Here is a 25,375-nt window from a genome sequence, read left to right as displayed (position 1 = left end):
CTGGGCCTGGCATCTTAGCGATATTAAGATCTACTGTTCTATGGAGTTCGCCTAGAAATGCTTTTTACCAATGGCGAGGTCAAATGTTTTTCCAAGAGGAAGAAGAGGTGGACGGTGCTGCAAGCCACAATACTTCACACAGGGACAGGTGCCCAGACAACAAGCTACTTATGGCTACCTAGGGGGTAACGAGCCGGTGCACTTAGGTAGGAAGGGCGTAGTGGAGACCCTACTTACAGAGGGTGGGTGATTGGCAAAGGATGCCCTGAGGCGCTAATAGTAGGGTCACACATGAGTGAAAGATTCCACTGAAAAGGGGGCGAGTACGTGTGGGCCTTTAAATCACCTGGGGAAAGAATTATTAACCAGTTGGTTAAATTATTCAGGACCCCGAAATTGAGGGCAATAGGTCATGGGTGCATCCGGTGCAAGCCTTTGTTCCTGCAAGATGGCATACACAGCTCTAGACTGGGTAATAAAGTTTTTTGGGAAAACCTACTGGCATGGTTAAATGGAGCAAAGAACAAAGCATGACCTTTCTAGAAGGCGGAAGGGGGAGCCAGATAGTCGGTCAACTATACTGTCCTGTGGCAGTAAGGTCATGATTGGTGAGCATAGTTTTTGATCCTTAGCGGGCATCACCATTGTCAAATGAGGATGCCCGAGGAGGAAGGTCTCTCATGGATTTCCAGGGGCAGTTACAGCCGGTAGGCTGAAAGGGTGCGGGGGAAGGGAAGTCTTGCTTCCAGTAGGCTGTTTGGCCAATTCCCGCACATGCATGCGCTCATGGGTGCAAGGATGCATAAGTGCAGCAGCCCCTTTATGGAATTTAATGTTGAGGGCGTAGGGGGGGCCCGGGAGAGGTATCCATCCGGTAAGCTGGGCCCCCTGCGCAAGGTCACTCCGGTAGGAGGTTGGGACCTAGCTTGATCTAGATCTGAGGCCGCCAGTCATTGACCTTGCCGTAGGCTCTAACAGGGATACGCAGAAAGAGAATATCTTCATTGTTTAGCTTACGATAGGAATGGCTATGTATTAAAAGCATGTTAAGGTTAGCCAATTGACATCTTGTACCTATTAATGTATTGGACTTTCCGGTGATGTGTACATAATGTCAATAATATGAATTTTAATGTTTGCTTATCTTATGTAATACAATACGGCCGGGGTTTACGACGCCTAACCCAAAATTGTGGTGTTTGAATTCTTTGCCTTGGTGGAGAAGGGGGCAGTGAGCCCCATGGGAGCCGGGAGGATCCACACCCCGAGGATTCTTGGTAAAGAGGAGAGGGATTTAGACAGTACCAGACCATATTGAAAGGCGTGCACGGACTCAGGCACGCCGCCAGTATGGCAGTCGCACCGGTCCCCAGCCTCTGTGGGAAGCTGGGCGCCCATCGCACAATAGTGAAGTGGCGCCCCGGCCTCCCCTAGCCCACTGGTGATTGGCTGTTGCCCACGTGAACTGGAAGCACTTACTAGTGCTTCGGGTTTGCGCAATCGGGCAACATTGGTCAAGCCGGTCGTAACCAGTTTGCCCGCCTCAAGCTTATAAAAGGCTGGGGAGTGGGCGAATGGTCTCTCTTTTCGCCGCTCCCCAGCCTGTAGTTGTGAACGATGGGTCAGGGCCTCGGGGTAAGTCTTCTCCTCTGCCCTGTTCATGGTGCTATTATTTTAATAGGGGGGGTTTTACCCATTAGAAGGTACGGGGACCTGGGTAGTTAAGTCAATAAAGAGAAGGGGTCCCAGTAGCCATGGAACGTAAAAACACACAAATGTAAAATAATCAAGGACACATACATTGAAACCACATTGTTTACTTCACAATGGGAATGCTTAACGAATATGCAAGGATAAATACATACAATAATAGAACACTCGTTTCGGTGGTGCCCCAAGGAGGGAGGGGGGATAGGACGGTGTAGTGAAAGTGAGGAATTGGTGAGGAACGAAGTGGCGATTCAATAGTGACAGTAAAATAATAGCACCATGAACAGGGCAGAGGAGAAGACTTACCCCGCTGTCGTAAGTCGACAGCGGGGTAAGTCTTCTCCTCTGCCCTGTTCATGGTGCTATTATTTTTCGCGCTATGGTCCCTAACACACTTCTACCTCATTTACAGTTAGAATTGCACCTTGAAGACATCCTCAACTCCTAGCTCTATCCGGCACCACCTCACCACGGTTGGTGCACTAACGGTGAGTCGCTCTAACCACCACCATCCACCTTTGCCCGGCAAGCGGGTTAGGGATGTATTCCACCTTGGGATTCTCTTCTGCGGGCTTTCTGTGTAATTAATTCGGTCCTGCTGACACCACTATTGTGGTTAGTCAGTCCCACTTATACCTTTGACGTCCGAATTATATGTATAGTCTGAGGCAGCCCTTTCTGGCTTTCTCCTGATCTGGTATTTTACTTACCAGAACCATACCGGTGTACACCAGCCTAGTGTCACCCCGTTTTCCTTCCACCATTTTGGATTCAGCTCATTACCACGTGCTCATGATCAGTGAATAATGCAACTGACACCCCAATATAACGTAGTAATCAATGTGTCCCAACCTAACGTATGGGTTTCTAATTCATTTACGGCATCCAAACTCTATTGTAATGTGCTTCCGTGTTTGAACTATATACAGGGAGTTTTATCCCGTATTCATAATGTATATATATCTCTATACATTTACTAGGTTATGTGTCCCCCAGTCCTGATGAAGACCCCCCAGCAAGATAACCATTGATATCTGCATCTCTGAGGGTCGAAACGTCGACACTGATTTTCCGTGTGTCATCTCCAATCCCCACTGTCTACATTTATTGGATAACCTGGAGGATGACTTTGTCGAATTTGTTCATGAACATTTTGTGTCTTTAATTTTTTGTACATAGTGTGTAACTTTGTCAAACGATTGACAATTGTTGATTTTACTGTCACTATTGAATCGCCACTTCGTTCCTCACTAATTCCTCACTTTCACTACACCGTCCTATCCCCCCTCCCTCCTTGGGGCACCACCGAAACGAGTGTTCTATTATTGTATGTATTTATCCTTGCATATTCGTTAAGCATTCCCATTGTGAAGTAAACAATGTGGTTTCAATGTATGTGTCCTTGATTATTTTACATTTGTGTGTTTTTACGTTCCATGGCTACTGGGACCCCTTCTCTTTATTGTTCTCTGTTGGTAGCCTGGGTTGGCTCGAGTCACCATAGTGTCCTCCTCCTCAAGACGACGGCCTTGAACAGACCAATTCCCCCAGTAAATGTAGTCACCGCCCTCACTCTGTACACAGATTATGGCCTGATTGGCAAAGCAGTAATCTTCACGGCAGCCCCACCTGGCACACAGGGTTGCAGACTTCACTTCACACACAAGCTATGGCCTGGTCGGCATGGCAGCAATCTTTATGGTGACCCCACATCACATACAAGGTTGATGACCTCCACCCTGCACATTAGCAGTGACACAGTCTGTGCAGCATTGTTCACGGCTTGCTTCATGGCAGCCCTCCTCTGGCAGACAGGGGTAGCTGACTTTTCCCTGTACACAGGCAACAACCCGATCGGTGCAGCAGCCATCTCCTCACACCCTGCTACAGAGATCCAATCACCAGGATCCCGACTGGACCGCGCTCCCTCCAACATTCTCCTCTTCTTCACAGGACAAACTTGTTTTGATCAGCAGGCAGGCACTGGTACTTCAGGATCCAGGGGCAGGTGCTCTTGGATTCCCTGGGTAAAGTCCCCTCACCCAGCTGGGAGACTGGCAGGCTTTGGACCCCAGTCTTTGTCACAAGCAGAAGTCTTACAGAGATTCTCCTCATCACACAACCCGACTGGCTGCTTCACAATCAAAAATATTAGGGGACTTGAGCTCCCCTTTTTATAGTCCATTTCCAGACACCAAATGTGATTTAGAGACTTTGAAGTTTATGTTGGGGGTCTACTTCCTTTTGAAGTGCCCTCTCCCCTACCCTGCCTCCAGAAACCAGTCTGTCACAGCAGGAGCAACTCCAAATCTGATAGCCCATGGGAGTGACTAGAGATTCACACCTGAATGTCAGCCACAGTGATATGTGTATCAAAGGTTTACCACAGTTCTTCATCCCTACTCTTTATGATTCTCTTATCAGCCCAATCTCCTTCCCGAGATGTGCCCAGGCTCCTTCCCACTGACCTTTCTCTGAATCAAAGGGACACCCTTTAGAGTGTACTGAAGAGCCTGACTCTCCCTTCCTCCAATGTGTCCCGCCCAGCTCACAGGAGTGCAGCAATCCACAAATCTGTCTGGGGTCTGGGTCTCTCAAAATGGAACCTAGACTCTTGCATGTATTTGCCACTCCCAGGCATGCATACACCTAGCACATGTATATATCATATACACACTGCACAACACTATATCCTTTGTGTATTGTACCATTCACAGGCACACAAACACATAGCACACACATATAATAAGCACTCACTGCGCAGCACTTCACACCAACCCAATGTAGGCCATGGGTGCGTTAAGCAGACAGCAGCAGAACTTGAAATAAGTTAGGCTGTAGGCCTCACTCCAGTGACAGAGGTAAAAGGACCTGTTCACTGATACTGATCACTACACAGTATGCTGCCACCGCCGTGCTCATGCTGCTTAATTCCTGGCAAGGGCAGTAGCTTTTCACGATTATGTCAGTAGCGCTTCGGGCGCCCCTCCAGGTCCAAAAGGCCACAATCCGTTTGACAAACCAATGTGATGGCACACAGGTGTGATCAGTGTTTGCCCATGACAACAAAAATCTGCACCAGGGATCCAGACATTATTACAGTTGGGGCACTCAGGCCAGGGGTGCATGTCCATCGCCATGAAAGGGACTTTTCTGTTCCAACTTCTAATTTTCAATGCGGAATTAACATTTATTGTGTAGTTAATAAAAACCATTACAAAGTTAAAATACATCATTTAAAATTAATCAGTTTACGTGCTTGATTGAAAATTAAAATCAGTATCAAGTTCATGTATAGTTTGAAGTTATTTCTTGGCTCTGTACATTAAATGTTCTTTTATGCTCAAACTTCTTAATAAATTTGACTGTTCTACAGATCAATTGTGGGTCCGCTGTACACAGGACATATATTATAGCAGAGCGGCAAGTACGTATTCCGTGCTCATTTAACTTGGCCTTTAACCAACTCCGACGTTCCTGGTCCAAAGCCGGGCAAATGCAAATCAGATGCATATCAATGCATATTTACTTTAGTATTATAGTTAGTCTTGTGGCGCTTTGCACGGTGGTTGTGGTGAATGCAACAGGATAATGATTTTTTCCTATGAAGACACTGTAAAATAGGATGTTTATTCTGGCTTTATTCACCCTTGCTGTGCATGCCAAAGGAGATATTGACACAGCTCTACCTCTGAAACATTTGGCTTAGTAACATGGGGTACTAGATCATCATTCATTAGTCTTATTAGGGAATGTATAAATTTATAGTTTTTCCTTTCTATTTTTTAATGTAGCGTTTTTTGAATGCTTAGCAGGCAAAGCAACAGTGACAAGAAGTCTGGGAATGTATTGGTCTGCTGAACAGTATTACAGTCTGTGGTTTACAATTCACTTGTGGGTCATTACAAAACATATAGGAGAGCAGGAAGATGAAAACACAATTGGAAAAAATAGAACAAAAGCCGTGATTTGATGTTTAGGAACACAGGAACAAACTTTGTTTTCATGTGACACATTAATCCTTCACACAGCTTGTGGAGAGTATTTTATTCCGAGTGATGTGTTTTGAGGCACCCATAACACCATCAATGTTAGGGAACAAACGTAGCAAAATATAGCACTGTTAGCTGATTTCCCTACGTGTGATAATTTGTAGGGGACTGGTACATACTTTTAGAATTTCTTGATGGTTTTCTGATGCATATAGCCTTCCATCTCGAACAATGTCTTCTATTAGTTGTTGGTAATCCTCTGAAAAATAAGAATATAACAATATATTAGATGTAAACGGTGTGTCATACATTTGCCAATATGGTAACACAGTCCTGCATTTGTTGAATGATTATTCTGCCAAGTTCAAGCAAACACCACCGATGGTATTTGGAGGGACTCTGACTGGTGGGAAATCATAGGGTTTTAGAATACTAAAATGAGTTGTGAGATAGGGAAGTCAAAGAGCCAAAGGAATGCAATGTGTTGGGAGGTACGGTCATCACAGCGACTTAGAAATCAGCAATGCGTAGAGATGAAGGGCGACGACAGAGGCTAGTTGACTCCAGTGCCTTGTGAGGTAGGGCTTGCACGTTATGTGGGATTTATATAAACACCCAGAAACACATTCCCAATGTCTCTTCAATCCTCTGCCGCAGTGTTACTGCAGAAACGTAATGCAGGCCGCTTTGAGGAGATGGTATTGTGTGACGAACATTTGTGCAAATTAGTTAAGTGGTATTTTGTTGTGATAGTGTTGTGTTCTATTTTTTGAGCAGCTGTGTTTTTGGGCTCTATTATTACAACTTGATTTTCTGCTGTTCTGCGGTTGTTGTGTTGTGATTTTACTGTTTTATTGTGATGTGCCCAGTTATGTTTTCATTGTTTTGTTTTATGGCTTTGTGTATGTTATTCCGTTATGTTCATTTGTTTACTTTATCTATGTCAAAAAATACTGATATATTTTCAGGCCAAACGAGCCTTATATCTCGACAAATTTCCACAAAAATGTCCCAAAAAAAGTTAAACCAACTTAGCTCTCGTCTTGAAAGTTTCGGGCTGATCTGTCAAGCGGGGACATGGATAAAAGGGGGCTCCAAAACGCTTTTCCCCCATGCAATGTTCCATATGAAATTTGAACAAAGATAAAGCCAAAATAGCTAAATAGAATTACACCAAATTTGTTATGGTAGATCTTGATCCAGAAAGCATACTTTTTGTGATTTCGGGTAACTGTTCAGTAGTTGTTGAGAAATGAAGGTTCACAATGTATGTATAGATAGCGATATAGTACTATCACAGAACTACCGTGGGGTACCCTGGTACGAAGCACTCAAAACACACAAAATGGCTGGCTACAACCCGAATAAAATGTTGCTGTCACAAATTTATTACCAAGGCACTTGGTCCCCATAAACTAGGAAATAAAAAATAATCAGTAATAAAGGACCAGGGTAGGGGTACCTTGTCTGGCTCTGTGTCGTCTGGGATGAAGATGGGGCTTGCGCCATCGACAGCTGCCGGTGACACCGCTGGCCCCGACTTCCGGTTTGACACCGGGGAAGGCCGTGTTGATACGACCGGTATCTAACCGGATCCGAGATCGGATCCCTGAGGCTCCACTGGTGCCGTGGCTGAAGCCGGCAGAGTCGAGCCCGATGGGGCCCCATCCGACTCCGCGGGGCCCGAGGGCTCACCAATGGGGTCGTTTCTCTCAAATACGTGGCGCATGGCCTTGTAAAAATCCTTAATTTAAGCTTGAGTCGCTCTGGCTCCCGGAAATGGAGGGAGGCGCGAAGTCGACTCTGCCTTCTGCTCCGCAGAACCGTGCCTGGAGAGTCGGTGCTCTTTACCTCTTTCGACAATGGATGCCAGTTGAGGTGAAGTTGAAGTCCGCTTGGACTTCTTCTTCTTCCTGTGCCTCTTCTTGGAGTGTCCAGATGACCTCGAATGGGAGGAAGAGGACTTAGGGCTCCCTGAGTGATTCCTCAACCTCCTCTTCTTTGAAAGGGATCGCGACCTCCTCGGAGTCTCGCTCAATGGGGTCGACTGCCAGGCCGTGAGCAACTTCAATGTGCGCTCCCTTAAGGTCTTCGGAGCCCTCGCCCGGCAGTCTGAACACGACTTCGAATTGGGGTCGTGTCCAAGACACCACAGACATAATTGTGGGGATCGGTAACCAACATCGTGCGGGAACAAGTCCTGCACGGTTTAAAACCTGTCTTCCTACCCGACATCCCTCGCACACGAAGTTGGCAAAAATATCGACAAAAATCAAGAAAAAAGCCTGCCAAAAAGCTGCATGATTTAAAACCTATCTTCCTACCAGACATCCCTCGCACACAGATTTGCACTAAAAAATGTCGACAAAAGTCATGAAAAAAAACTGCCAATAATTTGGAGAGGGGTAGATCTTCACGCATCGGTGCTTAACTTGCGCGGAAAGAAAAGTACTGACATCCGCACTCCTGGGTTGGCGCCTATGTAGGCACTGTGATGTCATAACCGACGCTACCGACGTCACGCGGAGCCGAATGGAGCCTTCCGACGCCGCGCGCAAGGGGTATTGCTCAGCAAATGTTTCCGGATCCAGCCTTACACCTGAGAAATTCAAAGGTAAGGAATCGGCACCTAGAAGTCTCTATCAGATGTCTCTATTTCTTCCTACAGTAGGGCAATAACTTTTGGAATTTGTGATGACGCGTGCTGTACATGCACTTGAGCATCAACCCTCGATGTGTCTTTACAATCTGCACAACTATGGCAGACACAGATGTTGGAATTACGTCAACAAATCACAAAAATAGATTATAATAATTTTGTAAATATTGTAAACTATATTTAAATACCTGTGGGTGAGCTTGCCTATCTGCACACACATAAACACAATGTCTTGCTTTTATTACACAAAGTGCAGTGCTATACAACCCATATTTTACAGGGTAGCTTTGAAATATGGAAATATTTAACTATTCCCACCACTCTGTCAAATATGGTTTTCGTTGTCACGACTGCCCCAACCACTTTACACAGCTTTGCAATTGTCCATGACTTTAACTAGTAATGAAAGCTAAATAAAAATCGAAAATTCTTATTACAATTAGTGACCAATGTTGGCTGAAGCTTGAAGAGTACAGCACCAACAATCTGACCTTCCTACAGACTGGACACAATATGTGATTAACAAAGCAAAGGAAGAGTTTTTCTAAAATTCTACATTTTTAATTACATTATTTAGAAGTTTATTTTCTTCCAAAGAAAACAAAATAGTATAATACAGTATTTCACTTTCGGTTTTTAAAAACATTCCAATGTTTGAAGAAAAACACATGCTCAAATTTTCGAAAATAAAATGTTAAAAATGCGCCACAAAACTACTACATTATAAAGTGAAAACACAACCCAAGAAAAATCCCCAAAACTATTTATAAAAATACTGAATATTTTTAAGATAAAATGCCACCAAACCAACAAACATCCAATAAGGGAAATCAGAGTTATGAATCTTTCATGTTTCAATGTGAAAATAGTGCCAAAAAGCATTAAGCGTCAACTGCAATCACCCGCTGATTCTTGGCCAGTAGCCAGGTGTAGGTAAAGACTGTCCACTGAGGAGGTCAGATACAGAAAACAGGTTTGACTAAGTCTTAAGGTTTACCTTTGAATTTAGGGTCTCAAATGGAAATGAAAAAACCTTAGCCGGTAAGGCAGGAAGCTGTGCCGAAGAAGGCTCCACAGTGTTAGATAGCAGCTAGCTGATTTCTTGGTGAAGCTGCTGACTTTTGGGAGGAAAGCTTCAAGCAAGAGAAGTTAGAATTTCACACCCAAGGAAAGTCCCAGATACTTTTCTAACCTTCGCCTGGTGAAGAGTTCTACCTTCAGACTTAGGACCCGATTTATATGCATACCGCCAACTTAATAGTCTTCCTGCCTAATTTAGATGCGACAGAACCTTGGTTAAATCGGCGGAGACTAGTCCATCTCTGGCATGATTAAACTGATTTAATGGCCATGCGGAGTACGAGCTATCGGAGGCGGACCTCTAATTCTGCCCATCTAATGACCAGAATTAGGTCAGTTTTCACTGCTCATCAAAACCAGAAAAACTGATAAATACTCCCCTGGCAACAGGAGTATTTACTCCGTGGCCTTGGTGGAGAAACAGGTTGTCTACCACATTATAGAATTATATATCTGGCCCTCTGTCACTTTTCTGGATCTCACATTCTTCCAGCAGGGCAAACTTGCAGGCAGTAGCCAAAGAGGGCTCCACAAAGCTGAATAGCTTCTCCGTGTGATCCTGCTCAATCGTATTTGCTGCTGTGGAGAAGCTCCGAGCAGGAGCAACCTGAATCTTCGGTAAGTGGCAAAGCACCTTCGTCAGATCAACTTGGCAGGTTGGTCCCAGTCCTCCGGAGGTCTTTGGAGCCAAAATGTTTCTAGTCCCAGGCTTCAGGGAAAGTTGGAATTACAGTCTGACACCAGTCAAGAGTCCAGGACCTCGAGGACAGGACTTGGGGGTCAAGACTCACTCCGGCAGGCCAGGAGTAGGGTTCTGGGAAAGTTTGGTTGCCGGTCAGCTGTGAGGTTACAGGAAAGGCCTCTTACAAAGGCCTCTTATAATTTCTTATATCATAGCTTGAATAGGGCAGCCTTATGATCCTTTGAGCCTTAGAGCCCACTTCTTAGTCCGGGGTACAAAAGGGAGGGCAGGTCTAGTCGTCTAGGATCTTCTCATGTCACACACTAGGTACAGCCCTCTTCTGTTCTTCCATAAGTCAAGAAAGCGTTCTGAGTAGGGTACTGTGGATGCCACATTTATGCCCAGCCCCAGTCTTTGGGAGGGGGTGACTCCTGGCCCCTCCATAACCAATAAGGTAAATGTTCCCGGGGACAACCCTAACCAGTTTTACCTCACTTCCTGTGTGTCCTACTGCAAACAATTTCACAATGCCCCTCTCTGCCTAACATTAAGCTTTTACATGGCCAGCTTTAAAATACAATGCACTTTGTTGGCAGTAGGATCTATGTATAGATGACTTATTCATAGTTAAAAGGCAAGTTTAGGCCTGTCAAAAGGAGATATTTTGACATGTAGAATTTGCAATTGTAAAACTAAACAGTCAGGCTACAAAATGTAGGTCTGCAACTATGTTTACACTACCACTGTGGAGGATGGCACAATGGGTGCTGCAGCCCACTTAGGGCCTGTAAGCTAGATGTCACAAGTACACTTTTCCACCATATACTAGGGACTTATGGGTAAGTTGGGTATGCAAATATCAACATCTTGAAAGAGAGAGTTCAAGCACTTTTCTATTGATTAGCAGGGATAAGGATTCAGGAAGAAGGCCAAAATCAAGGTCAACCCTGCAGAAAGGGCAAATGACCAGTGCCAGTGCCGGCTCCTGCCTTTACTGACTTTAAAATGGTACCTTCAGCATGAACATGCATTGGGTGCAATGCTGGTGCTCCAAAGGCAAGCCTGTTGTGCCTGTCTGCATCCGGGCTGCACCTTGGGCCAGGAACCCTGTTTCTCGAGGCGAGCACAACCAGGTAAAGGCCTCCAAATCCCCACACCTTCTCCACATCCTTAATCAGCATGCTGCTAAAGCTGCTGGAAGGTCCTGCCTGGGCTTTTGTTACTGAAGCTCCTTTTCGTTGCAAGGAATGTCATTTCTCGTGCTCAATTCTAACCCATCTCTGGTTAATCACCATTCTTTCATCAGATTCCTCCACTAAGCGCTATCTCCCCGATGGCAAGATTAAGACAACAGAAGCCTTTTCCAGTAAAAAGAGACACTCCTTAACTGTGAATACATTAACATCTATTCGACTCCCAAACACGAAATTGAAGTATTGGATCTACTTTATTCAGTCTTCAGATCTATGCTTGATCTCTGAGATCTGACTTAGTCCGGACTCCAACCCTGACATAGCCATAGCCACTTGCCCTGGCTTTAAAGTGTTGAGACTGGACAGTCAATTATCAATTAGATCTTTATTCGGCTATTTGCGAAAACAACCATAAAAGCACAGTATAATATACATCATAAAAACAATTTGATAAAAAGAAACCACAATGTCCACAGGAATAAAACACAATTGATCTATAGGTGAATGTATACAACAATGTATACAACAATAACACGCATTATCCCTCCATGCTGATTCTAAATTTTAGGGCTAATTTTAAAAAACTGACTACAAATAAAGTGCATTCGTTATTTAGCAGCTTTAGGTAACAAAGTGCAGGTTTAATCTGGATAAAATTCAGTCTTTTAAGAAGAGGCTTAAGGTAAACCCTCCGAGGAATGTCATAAAAAGGACAAAAGAATAAAAAGTGCACCAAATCCTGCGGAGACACAGAGTCGCAGCCGCAGGTAGGTAACACTTGGCCTTGATGGCTTCCTCTTGGAACGGCTAGTAGTAAATGAAAGAGGTTCAGCCGAAACCTAATTAACAGGAAGCGGTCAAAGCTCGACATTGGCCAAGTCAGATATGGTTCCATACATAAAGTAGTTTGTATGACAACATAATTTCTATTGCTGCTTTTCTTTAAATCCACCTCCTCCCGCTGGAAAAGCTGAGAAAGAAAAAAGCTATTTTTCACAAGCTTTACGTCGGTTACAGTAATTGAGTCGGGATTTGAGAAGAGTTCCGGACGCCCCAATGCAGTGAAACAATTTTTCAAGTATTTTAGCCACGGGATTTTTAACATGTTATCCCATGTCAGTGCTTCTCTCAGGAGTTGGTGGTTTAACGGGAGGTCCTTATTTAGCCAGCATTTCAGCCAGAATGTTAAAGGCCGAAGTGCGATGGTGTCTCCTAAATATGGAGAGCCTAACTCCTCATGCACTATGAAATTGGCGGTTCCTTTCGGGACCCCCAGAAGCTGTTTCAAAAAGTTATTTTCGGTTACCACCAAATCCTTAACATTCGTGTGCCCCCATAACTCACTTCCGTAGCAGCCTATTGCCACGCTCTTGGCCTGATATACTTTTAGCAAAGCGGCGGTTGGCCGTTTCCCCATTTTTCTCGCAAAATTAAAAATTGCTGCATTTGCCCGTGTTATCTCCCCTTTTTTCTTCTGAATGGCGGGGCCCCATTTCAGTTGGTTATCAAACAGGACCCCCAAGTATGAGAAGGTTTTAGTCGTGGGAATCTTCTCCCCATTTACATGAAATGAAAACTCTCTCTTATGTGCTGTGCCTACATTCATAACAAAAGATTTTGAATTATTAATGGAGAGGTCACGGGATTTCATAAATATAAAAAAAGTGTTAAGCAGCAGTTGAAGCCCTTTTGCGGTCCTTGCCAATAACACGGCGTCGTCCGCATACAATAAAAAAGGTAACCCTTTACGTCCAACAAAGGGATAATCAGCACTTGTTTTTAAGAGGGTATTTTCCAAATTATTTATGTATAAATTAAAAAGAAACGGGGCCAGGATGCAACCCTGTCTTACACCCCGTTTTACTCCGAATGCCCTGGTCACCTTCAAATCCTGGGTGTATCGCACGTTTGCTCGGGTATCCTGGTGTAGGTCCGCCAGGAAATTGACCAGGGTCTGCTCCACCCCCATGTTACTCATAGCCTACCATAATTTGCCCCTATTGACACAGTCGAAGGCTGAAGAGAGGTCCATAAAAGCCATGTGGACTGTGCCCTGACGTGCCATCGTATATTTTCCTAACACCATGTATAGGTTGAGACACTGGGAGATGGTAGAGTGGCCTGGTCTAAAGCCATATTGGATTGGAGAAACTATATTATTTTCATCAGCCCAGGTTGTTAGCCTGTTCAGGATTACACCACCTACTACTTTTACGACAGAATCAATTAGGGATATTGGTCTGTAGCAGGATGTGCTGTTACGGTCCCCTTTTTTAAAAACGGGGACTATTGTGGACAGCCCCCAGGACTTTGGGTATCCGTGATCAGCGGCTGCGTTAAATACAGCAGAGAAAACGGGGGCCCAAAGTGATGTCTTTGATTTGAATAGGCCCGGAGACACACCATCGGGCCCGGGTGCTTTCCTGCTGGTTAAACCCATGATGCCCTTCTCCACCTCACAAATGTTAAAACGCAAAGTTTAGTACCTGAGACACCTTTATCATGTATAGATTGTGGTATATCGCTGTTAAAAATACAACTAAAATGAGAGACCCAATCATCTTCAGATATGTTGGTACCTAAGGGGGAGTCATCTGTGGAAGCAAAAAGGGGTTTGTTTACAATGCCCCAGAATTTAGAGCTGTTACCAAGTATTTCTGGATCTAACAGTTTTTCCCAAGTGGCCGCTTTTACTTCAGCTTTGCGTTTAACCAAAGCCCTTTTATAGGTGAGCCGTGCTGCCCTGATGTTTACCTGGTCCCTTGGACTGGCCTTGAGTGCTAATGATAGGTCGCGGCTTGCCTTGGAGCATGCGTTGTCAAACCACTTCGGCACATTACAGATCCGGCCTGTAGGGGCTACTGTTAGCATTCAAGTTACTAACAGGGCAGGTAAGGTCCAAGGATTTCAAGGGTAAACAACGCTTAATAAGCTGGTTTTATAGGTAAATGGAGACACACTCAAAGCTCTGGACCTCTTGAGCTTCGTAAGGATAAGCGAGTTTGAGAAAGGGAGTGTGTACTCCGTAAAAAGTCAATATTGTGCTTTTTTGGGATGAATACCCGTTCTTTCAGATTTTCATATAGAAGACACGACTACTTCAAGTTACAATATGACATCTTTATTGTTGTGTTGTGAGACATAGACAGCCGCCACGTGTTTCGCCCCCTAATGGCGAGTTGCGCCGGGGCTTTCTCAAGGCTATTTACACAATTACAGCGGATAATGCAATAGTTTCCATATTGTAAAATTCCAAAAGCAAGAGTTTCAATACTCGCAGAACAAAATTCTTCTGTAAGATCTGTCGTGTCTGTAGGCCATTAAGCTGGTCCTTCTCATCTGTACAACCTCCTTGTCCACCAAGGGACAGCGTAACATTGACCTCCAGCTCCTTCCGCCGCTTCACCTGGCTCCACGCTGTCCCTTGGTGGACAAGGAGGTTGTACAGATGAGAAGGACCAGGTTAATGGCCTACAGACACGACAGATCTTACAGAAGAATTTTGTTCTGCGAGTATTGAACCTCTTGCTTTTGGAATTTTACAATATGGAAACTATTGCATTATCCGCTGTAATTGTGTAAATAGCCTTGAGAAAGCCCCGGCGCAACTCGCCATTAGGGGGCGAAACACGTGGCGGCTGTCTATGTCTCACAACACAACAATAAAGATGTCATATTGCAACTTGAAGTAGTCGTGTCTACTATATGAAAATCTGAAAGAACGGGTATTCATCCCAAAAAGCACAATATTGACTTTTTACGGAGTACACACTCCCTTTCTCAAACTCGCTACTGTTAGCATTCCCCCAACTTTCGTAACTATACCGTCAAAGGCTAATAAAATTTCCTGAGCTGATGTTGTAGGAGATACACAGGTGGATAACTCAGTGATACATGTTCTATTGATCTTTTCATAAAGTTTGGCCGAGTTCACCCTTTCCCACTTGAGACGTCTTTTATCGTCCGTACATTTTAAAACCCCACTGTCAGGCCTTTCTACTAACACATTGAAAAGCGTCCCTTCAAAACAAATACAGACAGGATTGTGATCACTCAGTGAGTTCTCTAAAATTTTAAACCCAGATATACAGGGACTAAGATTACTGGAATAAAGTATGTGGTCAATATAGGAACCCCCCACACTGCCTTTAAAGGTAGGGATTTCATAGAAGGTGTAATCATCCACCTGAGCCATGGCAGTTACTAGGTCGAAATCATCCATGAAGGCATTCATCAAATTTCCTCTGGGGGTATGATCGAAGTGAAAGCCTTCAAGTCTATTGCATCCTAATAAGCCTATTGGAGTAATTGCTGGGTTCCCACAGGGGTGTGCGTTCAGGTCACCTACAATGACAACCTGGGGTGGGAGTCTCTCCATGTTATCCCTTGGAAAATGATCAAGATCCATAATCTTGCAGCCCCCTTTAAGGTTAACAGCATTGTAAAAATTAATTAATGCTAGAGTCTCTTTCCCCTTTTTGATCGTCAGTATCTGGATATCACTATTATTGAAAGCAAATCTTTTAACAGAGCATGATAGTGCTAGATCGATATACACAACAAGACCCCCTTTGGCTCTACCACTCCTTGAGGGTTCGGCGGGCACGAAAAAGCTTTTGTATCCTTCAATAAATGCGTTGTTTCCTACCAGCCATGTTTCCTGTAGGCAAATTATTGGGTAGGATTTTATAAAGGACACCCAAGATGGATCATTGATTTTGCTAGTTAACCCAGCAATGTTCCACGAGATTACATTATGCCTCGCTACTATTGACACCTCTAGGACAGGAACTGCACCCATTAAGTCTTTGTTGTCGGGGTTGATAGGACTTGACTCTGGACTATCTGCTACCACTGATCTTAGTTCCATATCATGATTCCATGTACTTATGTGGATTTGAGGATGTTCTTGTAATTGTAAATGCCCAATATTATCAGGCTCGCTGTATATCGGCAGTCCGTTAGTTGTCATCAGATGTCCCTCGGTGACAATTGTGTCCATGTGTATGGCCTTCGACTGTTGGTTGGTGGGAACCCCTGTTTCGATGTAAAGTGTCTCATCTTCCTGTGGCGTCCCCCTGTTATCTGCACTTTGACGGGGGTGTAGGGAGGCATCTACTATTAGTGTAGATGAGGTATCATAAAGTCAATCCACTCTCTCAAGGTCTTCCTGTTGTTGGAAGGCAGCAAATCGATTAAAGGTTGGAACCCTGTACTGAGTGTCAAAGTAGTCAGAGTGCCTTTGACCAGAGATGTAATTAGCGTGCATGCTTCCATGTGCCATTTGGTGTGGGGTGTAAGACCTAGTTCTATGTGGGTATTGTAGGTTTGCGTTCCCTGAAAACGTGGAGGGTGGCTGATAGAAATAGCTGAGGTCTACAGTTTGTATTCTGCTTTCTAGATCACCATCCCTCCAACCACTAATGTAGTTAACCACCCGCCGATCTTTAAAGTTTATAACAATACAGTCACCCTCGTAATCCTTTTTCCTGTGCCCCACTTAGTTTATTCTCCTGACCTGAAGAATTTGACCATTTAGCGATTGGGGAATGGGTCTATGTCTGGTTAGCCAATGGCTAACCTTGTTTTTCAATTCTAAATAGCCCTCTGATTACCCTATACCCAAGGGTGGGACTCCTATCATGATCACAGTGTAAGGATAGGATTCCGGTGGCAGGTCAATACGTGAGAATTTAATCGGGTTATCCTGTTGGCTGGTGCTGATGTCGTTATTTAGAACCTCAGCTGCCCACTCGCTCTCAGCCCCCCCTTCTATAAAGCCTGATCCGGTGTTACTTGGTTGCACACTTGGGGTAGTTATCACATCTGTGCTCGCACCCGGTGTCGCTGGTAAGACATTGGGTAGCTCTATATGTCCCTTGGTCGTTTTTTTCAATGATTGTAAAGATTTAAGCGGTTTACTTGGGCCTAATGTTGCAACTAAGATTTTCTTGTTAGGGACAGGGCACAGTGGCGTAGTAAGATTTTTTTGGGTGGCCTGAGAATGGGGGATTTTAACATACTCCAACAGCATTTCGTTGTTCTGCAAGAGGACCTCTTCCATTTTATTGACTTTCTCGGTCATCGTGTTAACTCTTTGTGTCAGGGGGAGCATAAGGGACTTTAACAGTTGCTCAATTTTTCCCATGATGGTGTCTAGGTGGGTGTCGTTGTTACATGCCCTGTCGAGTAACTCGCTGTCAATATTAACAGTTTGGGGGCCTGTACTATTATCTATGAGCATCAGCTGGCTACATGTGGTGATATGGGGTTTTTGGGTGTTTGATTAACTACCCCCTGGCTGTGCCTGGGCTTATGCTTATCATATTTCAATTTAGCCCTGGGTTTCTGCGTCACCCTCACCCTCCCCCTAGATGTAGAGGTGCCTACATTCCCTTTCCCTCGGATGCAAATATTAGGGGAAGTTAATATAATAGGGATTTGAGAGGTTGTCGCTATTACTGCCTCAGAGGCTTCAATATGTGTGGAGGTTTCTGCAGATAACTGGATGTTAGGTGTCATAGATAACCTATTTTCCCGGGTAACAAAGTCAGGCGGGGGAGTAGTCATGGAAAAGACAAGTTGTCTGTTCTCTGTGTCCGGAAAACCCGCAAATGATTCCATAAGGATGGAGTTTTGAGAGTATACTGTATGTGTGGATGAGTTAGCTATTGTGTGTGCGTCCTGAGTTTTCTGCGTTGAAAGACACATGCTTGGGGGCAGTGAAAGGCGCCTCTCCGTGTTTTCTATCGCGTTGACAACAACTCCTATAGTTTTTTGGAGCATTCTGTCAATCGCGGTTAGGCTTGGGAGGGGGGTGGTAACTTGGGCCTTTTGCCTAGAGGTGGACCTAGTCGACATTGGAGTAGTCTTGCTTTTAATAATTATGACAATACGACGGCTTGTTAATGATGGTAATTTGTCCTGGGGCAGGAGGGTTCAGGTTAAATAGGTTGAACAGATGACTCGTGTAATTATACCTAGATGGAATGTGTCAAATATCCAATGACCCTAGTGATCAGATACAAATGTTATCTTAAAGAATACAAAAAAGAGTCACCTTGATTGAAATGCAGAGGTTACAGTGAAAGCCAAGAGGGGTGGGCCAGCCCAGTCTCCTCGTGCCTCTGTGGGCGGAGCCTGGAGGAATTGTGGGGGCTGTAGTCCCCCCACTCGGCGGCCGCGGTTTGTATGCGGCAGCGGGGGGGGGGACCAGATGCCCAAGTACAGCTATCCCCAACACCCTCGCCTCGGGTGCAACAGGCTTGGCGGCAAAACAGTAAGTTCCCTCGGGGTCGGCAAAATTGGTGTGTCCCTCTCCCAAAAGTAGTTTCGTATCCAGGCTGAAGCGCACAGGTTCTCACGACTGTCTCTTTTCCAGCCTTACGCCCCCACCTGTCTCTTTTCCCAGAGCGGTTTCCTCTCGCACACACTCTGGCTCCCAGGGCTATTATCCCAGCACAGGGCTGTCTCTTCTCCCAGACAGAGTCTCGCGGGGATTTTACGTCTCCGAAATTGGAGCTGATTCTTCTCAGCCCCCAGGATTTCCCTGCCCTCTTCCTGGACAGTCTTTCAAGGATTGGTAGGATAATTGCACTGTTCTTTCATTCTACGAGAAGGGGCAACATCCTCAAGTTGAGATGCTCTGATCAGAGTATTTGATCTTTAGTTTAAAAATGGACTCATACTTCACCTTTAATGGCGCTCTGATAACACAAGCCACCTGGCTGTAAAAAGGATTATAGCCATAAGCTTTTGGATATTATTGCTCCCAGCATACTTAAATATTAAAACTGTTTCTTGCAAGACAATTTTAATTTTCATCAAGAAGATACCTATGACAACGATATAATAACATTACTCGACAACCCTAAAGCATTCAGCCCCTCTCAACCTGTCACTCACTAAGCTGGCCATATACTTGACCATATTTTGACAAACATTGTGAATCTTAAGATATCCCCTTACCACTGACCTGTACTGATAACTAACATTTGTTTTTCTATATCCTTCTTCTTTGTGCCTTATTTAATCCTCTCTATTAATCCCAAGATTATAACCATATACTGGAGACTGATATCCAAAGAAAGATTATAAGACATCATTAACAACTTTCCTCCAGGCTACAAGACTGATATCTTTATATCTGCCATTAGCTCTTACTATCATATCACCAAAGTTCTCAACTCTACAGCACGCCAAAATCCTTCTGTGAAATAGTACAATGGTGCCTTAAGGTAATTCAGGCCCACTGCAAATGGTTGGAATGGGCTTGGAGATGTTCCTGCTCAAATTAAATAATAATTTATACAAAGCTGCCTTTCGAAATGATCACAGGTAAATTTAACACACATACTAGGATTTTTGGTCAATTGCATCAATTGACACATCTTGTGCAATTTTCAGTATTACCAAGGAATTCACCAAACCTACTGTCTGTTCCTAGTCGATTCCTCTCTTAGGGCCAGATGTAGGTAAATATATTTTACCGACTCATAAATACCGAATTTTACCGATTCGGTATTTATGAATCGGTAAAATATAAGGAGGGAGATGTAGGTAAATCCAGATGTGGATTTACCGAATCTGTAAAAGTCGGTATTTACCGATTCGGTAAATACCGACCGGTAATGCCCATTCATTCCTATGGGCTTTGAAGCCCATAGGAATGAATGGGCATTACCGATTCGGTATTTACCGAATCGGTAAATACCGAATTTCAAAAGGGTGCAGGGGGTGTCACTTTTGACACCCTCTAGCACCCCCAAAACAGGTTCGGGTGCCATGTGGCAGGCATACCTACCCTAAGGGCAGGTCTGCCTGTCATATGGCACAGGTGTGCATGCACACATGTGCATGCACACCGGAATCGGTATTTTAGCATCAAATTGAATTTGATGGTAAAATACCGATTCGGTAAGGCTTGTGGGACTCAGAAGAGTCCCACCTACATATCAAATTTTCCGAATCGGTAAAAATACCGATTCGGTATTTTACAGAATCGGTAAATTTACCGATCGGTAAATTTACAGATTCTGTAAAAATATGCCCCCTACATCTCAAATTCCATTTACCGGTCGGTAACGGCCGAATTCGGCCGTTACCGACCGGTAAATGCCTACCTACATCTGGCCCTTAGTCTCTTTTCAATGCTCTCTCTGGATTCTTTCATGATAAAATTAGCCTAATCTAGACTAATTGTACTATCCAACAGACGATCAACACTCTCTCCTTCATAGGCACGCCTCTGCTACTTCTCAAGGTAATGACCTAGCCAAACCCTCTCTGGCAGATACAAATACTGTTCTCACTACTATGCAATCCTTAAAATCAGGAATACGCATTTGATCCATGTCCTCAATTCATCGTCTCTTACTGACCGAAGACCTTTAGCACTCCTTAAATGTCACTCTGTGATCTCTTGCTTACCAATTAGTTTTTTCCTGAAGCATGGAAACATGCCGACTTTCTTCCTTTGTTGAACTAACTGTCTGCTGATCCTCAGACACTCGCAAACAACAGACCAATATCCCTGATGCCGTTTCCTGCACCTGTGCTGGAAAAACTGGTCAACATACAACTCATGACCTATGTGGAATCCACCTAACTTCCCAAATACTCAATCTGGGTTCAGAGCCACCCACAGTATGGCTTTACTAACAGCAACGGTTGACATGCTTAATCATGGACAAGTGAGCCTTGGAATACCTGATCCTGTTGGACCTTTCCATGGCACTCAGCACAGTCTTTCACTCAATACTACACGAATACATGCATGACTGCAGGATCTGTCTTGAAGCCTTAAAGAGATTTCATTATTTTTTTACTACTACACCTCAAACTGTAGCGCTCCTGCCTTATCACTCAAATACTGCTAGGACTTCCTGTGGAGTTTCTCAGAGCTTCTTTAAACCCAGAGTTTTTCAACAACTACATGATAACTACTCACAGATGATTGTCTCTATTGCAGAGAAAACAAGTGAAACATATGCAAATGTTTGTGCTTGTTTGTCCCAAGCTGCTCTATGGATCAAGGTTGATTGTCTCAAGCTCAATGGAGAAAAAGAAACGGAGGTAATCCTCCTCGGAATATCCATGACCTATTGGTCTACGAGCGTGTGGCCAAAAGAGCTGGGCACTCCACCTCAGTCTACCAACTGATCTAGGAATCTTGGCATCGTCTTGGGTAAAAATCTCTCCATGGCAGATCAATTTACTTCCTTACCTTCAGCCTGATTTAGTATCATCAAAATAGTCACACAGTGTATGATCACCAGCCACCTCCAGTAAGGTATCCCCCTCTATGTTAAAATCCCTGACTGTGCAGTGAAAGACTTCAAATTGTTCAAAATGCGGCAGTGCATTTGGCTCTTAACCTCAATGCATGCCCTCAGTGTGTCTCCATCTTAAAGCCTTCCGTTGGCTGCCTGTGCATAAGCAATTAAGCAAGCCCTGTTTACACTCCTGTGTACTACCCACAAAACTCTCCATAATACTGGCTCATTCTATCTGAACAGAAGAATTTCCTTCTGCAAGCCTTCTCATATGCTCTGCTCCTCTTCCTTATAACTGGCAAAGTACCATGCATTCGCTTTATGAGATATGAAGGACCCTCTTTCTCCTATCTGGACTAAAAAGAAACATCCAAATCTTTAAAAAGAAGGTTAAAAACTGTCTATTTAAATCCTTCTTTGTCTTTTTTCCCCCCCTTCTCACTCCAATCTAGTTCAATAATTGTCTTAGTGCGAGAATAACCTGTTAGGGGTGAGTGGGTGCTCTACAAATGAATATAATATAACATAGGATGACCTAGGATCACATTTGGTGGGCTTTGGTGAGTCAGTAACCAAATGTGGAACATATGTCTCCCAACGCATACCATCTGAGACACCAGGGTCATCTTCACTATAATGAAAAAGCAGGTGATGGCTATGTGAAGATCCTAAATGGATTACCATATTGTACATGCAAATGGTCAGATATGTGTTGCATTTAGTTAAACTAGAGTGTTGAGTGTGTGTTATATTCTCACATGGCTTTTGATGTGAGGAATTTGACACCTACTGTGCATAGCTGTCTTTCCACTAGGTGGAACATTATTAACCAGGTTTTCCTGCTGATGTAACAGATGCTTCAGAAAAGGGGGTGGTGATGGACAGAGCATCTGAATTAAGCAGAACACTCATACCCAGTCAAAAGATCAGGGCTTGATCCATCACCGTTTTTTAGCTCACTGCACCATCCCAATTCAGAACCTGGCTACATGCAAATGAGTCTGTCCCTGGCCCAGTGCATCATGGGAACAGGGCAGACCAAACTACCAAGCCAATTCTTTACTCGAAAGGAAACAAGCTTCCGGGGACCGGTTTCTGGCATTACAGCCGTCTTCGGCCCGGCTTGCTTGAATCCTGATGGTGCAGTGAGCAAGGGACTCACATCTGAGCATACCCTTCCACGCTTGTGGTGGCCAAAACGATTCAGAAAAGGGGGTGGTGATGGACAGAGCATCTGAATTAAGCAGAACACTCATATCCAGTCAAAAGATCAGGGCTTGATCCGTCACCGTTTTTGAGCTCACTGCACCATCCCAGTTCAGAACCTGGCTACATGCAAATTAGTCTGTCCCTGGCCCAGTGCATCATGGGAACAGGGCAGACCAAACTACCAAGCCAATTCTTTACTGGAAAGGAAACAAGCTTCCGGGGACCGGTTTCTGGCATTACAGCCGTCTTCGGCCCGGCTTGCTTGAATCCTGATGGTGCAGTGAGCAAGGGACTCACATCTGAGCATACCCTTCCACGCTTGTGGTGGCCAAAACGATTCAGAAAAGGGGGTGGTGATGGACAGAGCATCTGAATTAAGCAGAACACTCATACCCAGTCAAAAGATCAGGGCTTGATCCGTCACCGTTTTTTAGCTCACTGCACCATCCCAGTTCAGAACCTGCTACATGCAAATTAGTCTGTCCCTGGCCCTGTGCATCATGGGAACAGGGCAGACCAAACTACCAAGCCAATTCTTTACTGGAAAGGAAACAAGCTTCCGGGGACCGGTTTCTGGCATTACAGCCGTCTTCGGCCCAGCTTGCTTGAATCCTGATGGTGTAGTGAGCAAGGGACTCACATCTGAGCATACCCTTCCACGCTTGTGGTGGCCAAAACGATTCAGAAAAGGGGGTGGTGATGGACAGAGCATCTGAATTAAGCAGAACACTCATACCCAGTCAAAAGATCAGGGCTTGATCCATCACCATTTTTTAGCTCACTGCACCATCCCAGTTCAGAACCTGGCTACATGCAAATTAGTCTGTCCCTGGCCCAGTGCATCATGGGAACAGGGCAGACCAAACTACCAATCAATTCTTTACTGGAAAGGAAACAAGCTTCCGGGGACCGGTTTCTGGCATTACAGCCGTCTTCGGCCCGGCTTGCTTGAATCCTGATGGTGCAGTGAGAAAGGGACTCACATCTGAGCATACCCTTCCACGCTTGTGGTGGCCAAAACGATTCAGAAAAGGGGGTGGTGATGGACAGAGCATCTGAATTAAGCAGAACACTCATACCCAGTCAAAAGATCAGGGCTTGATCCATCACCGTTTTTTAGCTCACTGCACCATCCCAGTTCAGAACCTGGCTACATGCAAATTAGTCTGTCCCTGGCCCAGTGCATCATGGGAACAGGGCAGACCAAACTACCAAGCCAATTCTTTACTGGAAAGGAAACAAGCTTCCAGGGACTGGTTTCTGGCATTACAGCCGTCTTCGGCCCGGCTTGCTTGAATCCTGATGGTGCAGTGAGCAAGGGACTCACATCTGAGCATACCCTTCCACGCTTGTGGTGGCCAAAACGATTCAGAAAAGGGGGTGGTGATGGACAGAGCATCTGAATTAAGCAGAACACTCATACCCAGTCAAAAGATCAGGGCTTGATCCATCACCGTTTTTTAGCTCACTGCACCATCCCAGTTCAGAACCTGGCTACATGCAAATTAGTCTGTCCCTGGCCCAGTGCATCATGGGAACAGGGCAGACCAAACTACCAAGCCAATTCTTTACTGGAAAGAAAACAAGCTTCCGGGGACCGGTTTCTGGCATTACAGCCGTCTTCGGCCCGGCTTGCTTGAATCCTGATGGTGCAGTGAGCAAGGGACTCACATCTGAGCATACCCTTCCACGCTTGTGGTGGCCAAAACGATTCAGAAAAGGGGGTGGTGATGGACAGAGCATCTGAATTAAGCAGAACACTCATACCCAGTCAAAAGATCAGGGCTTGATCCATCACCGTTTTTTAGCTCACTGCACCATCCCTGTTCCTGAACCTGGCTACATGCAAATTAGTCTGTCCCTGGCCCAGTGCATCATGGGAACAGGGCAGACCAAACTACCAAGCCAATTCTTTACTGGATAGGAAACAAGCTTCCGGGGACCGGTTTCTGGCATTACAGCCGTCTTCGGCCCGGCTTGCTTGAATCCTGATGGTGCAGTGAGCAAGGGACTCACATCTGAGCATACCCTTCCACGCTTGTGGTGGCCAAAACGATTCAGAAAAGGGGGTGGTGATGGACAGAGCATCTGAATTAAGCAGAACACTCATACCCAGTCAAAAGATCAAGGCTTGATCCATCACCGTTTTTTAGCTCACTGCACCATCCCAGTTCAGAACCTGGCTACATGCAAATTAGTCTGTCCCTGGCCCAGTGCATCATGGGAACAGGGCAGACCAAACTACCAAGCCAATTCTTTACTGGAAAGGAAACAAGCTTCCGGGGACCGGTTTCTGGCATTACAGCCGTCTTGGGCCCGGCTTGCTTGAATCCTGATGGTGCAGTGAGCAAGGGACTCACATCTGAGCATACCCTTCCACGCTTGTGGTGGCCAAAACGATTCAGAAAAGGGGGTGGTGATGGACAGAGCATCTGAATTAAGCAGAACACTCATACCCAATCAAAAGATCAGGGCTTGATCCATCACCGTTTTTTAGCTCACTGCACCATCCCAGTTCAGTACCTGGCTACATGCAAATTAGTCTGTCCCTGGCCCAGTGCATCATGGGAACAGGG

General features: G+C 44.9%; 1 protein-coding gene across 4 annotated transcripts in view; it reads right to left on the bottom strand.

Moving 5' to 3' along the window:
• Positions 1–25,375, bottom strand: part of SCUBE1 (signal peptide, CUB domain and EGF like domain containing 1) — a 2,199,864-nt gene that overhangs the window by 43,638 nt on the left and 2,130,851 nt on the right. For all 4 annotated transcript variants that reach the window (XM_078673869.1, XM_078673871.1, XM_078673868.1 and 1 more), the window contains one exon: positions 5,882–5,961. In XM_078673869.1, coding sequence (XP_078529995.1) covers positions 5,882–5,961 — 80 coding nt within the window. The remainder of the gene's footprint in view (positions 1–5,881; positions 5,962–25,375) is intronic.

This window comes from Lissotriton helveticus, chromosome 1_1, assembly GCF_964261635.1.
Source record: "Lissotriton helveticus chromosome 1_1, aLisHel1.1, whole genome shotgun sequence".
In the NCBI taxonomy this organism is placed as follows: Eukaryota; Metazoa; Chordata; class Amphibia; order Caudata; family Salamandridae; genus Lissotriton; species Lissotriton helveticus.
Note: the sequence above shows the minus strand (reverse complement) of the source record. Positions and strands in the feature narration are given on the sequence as shown.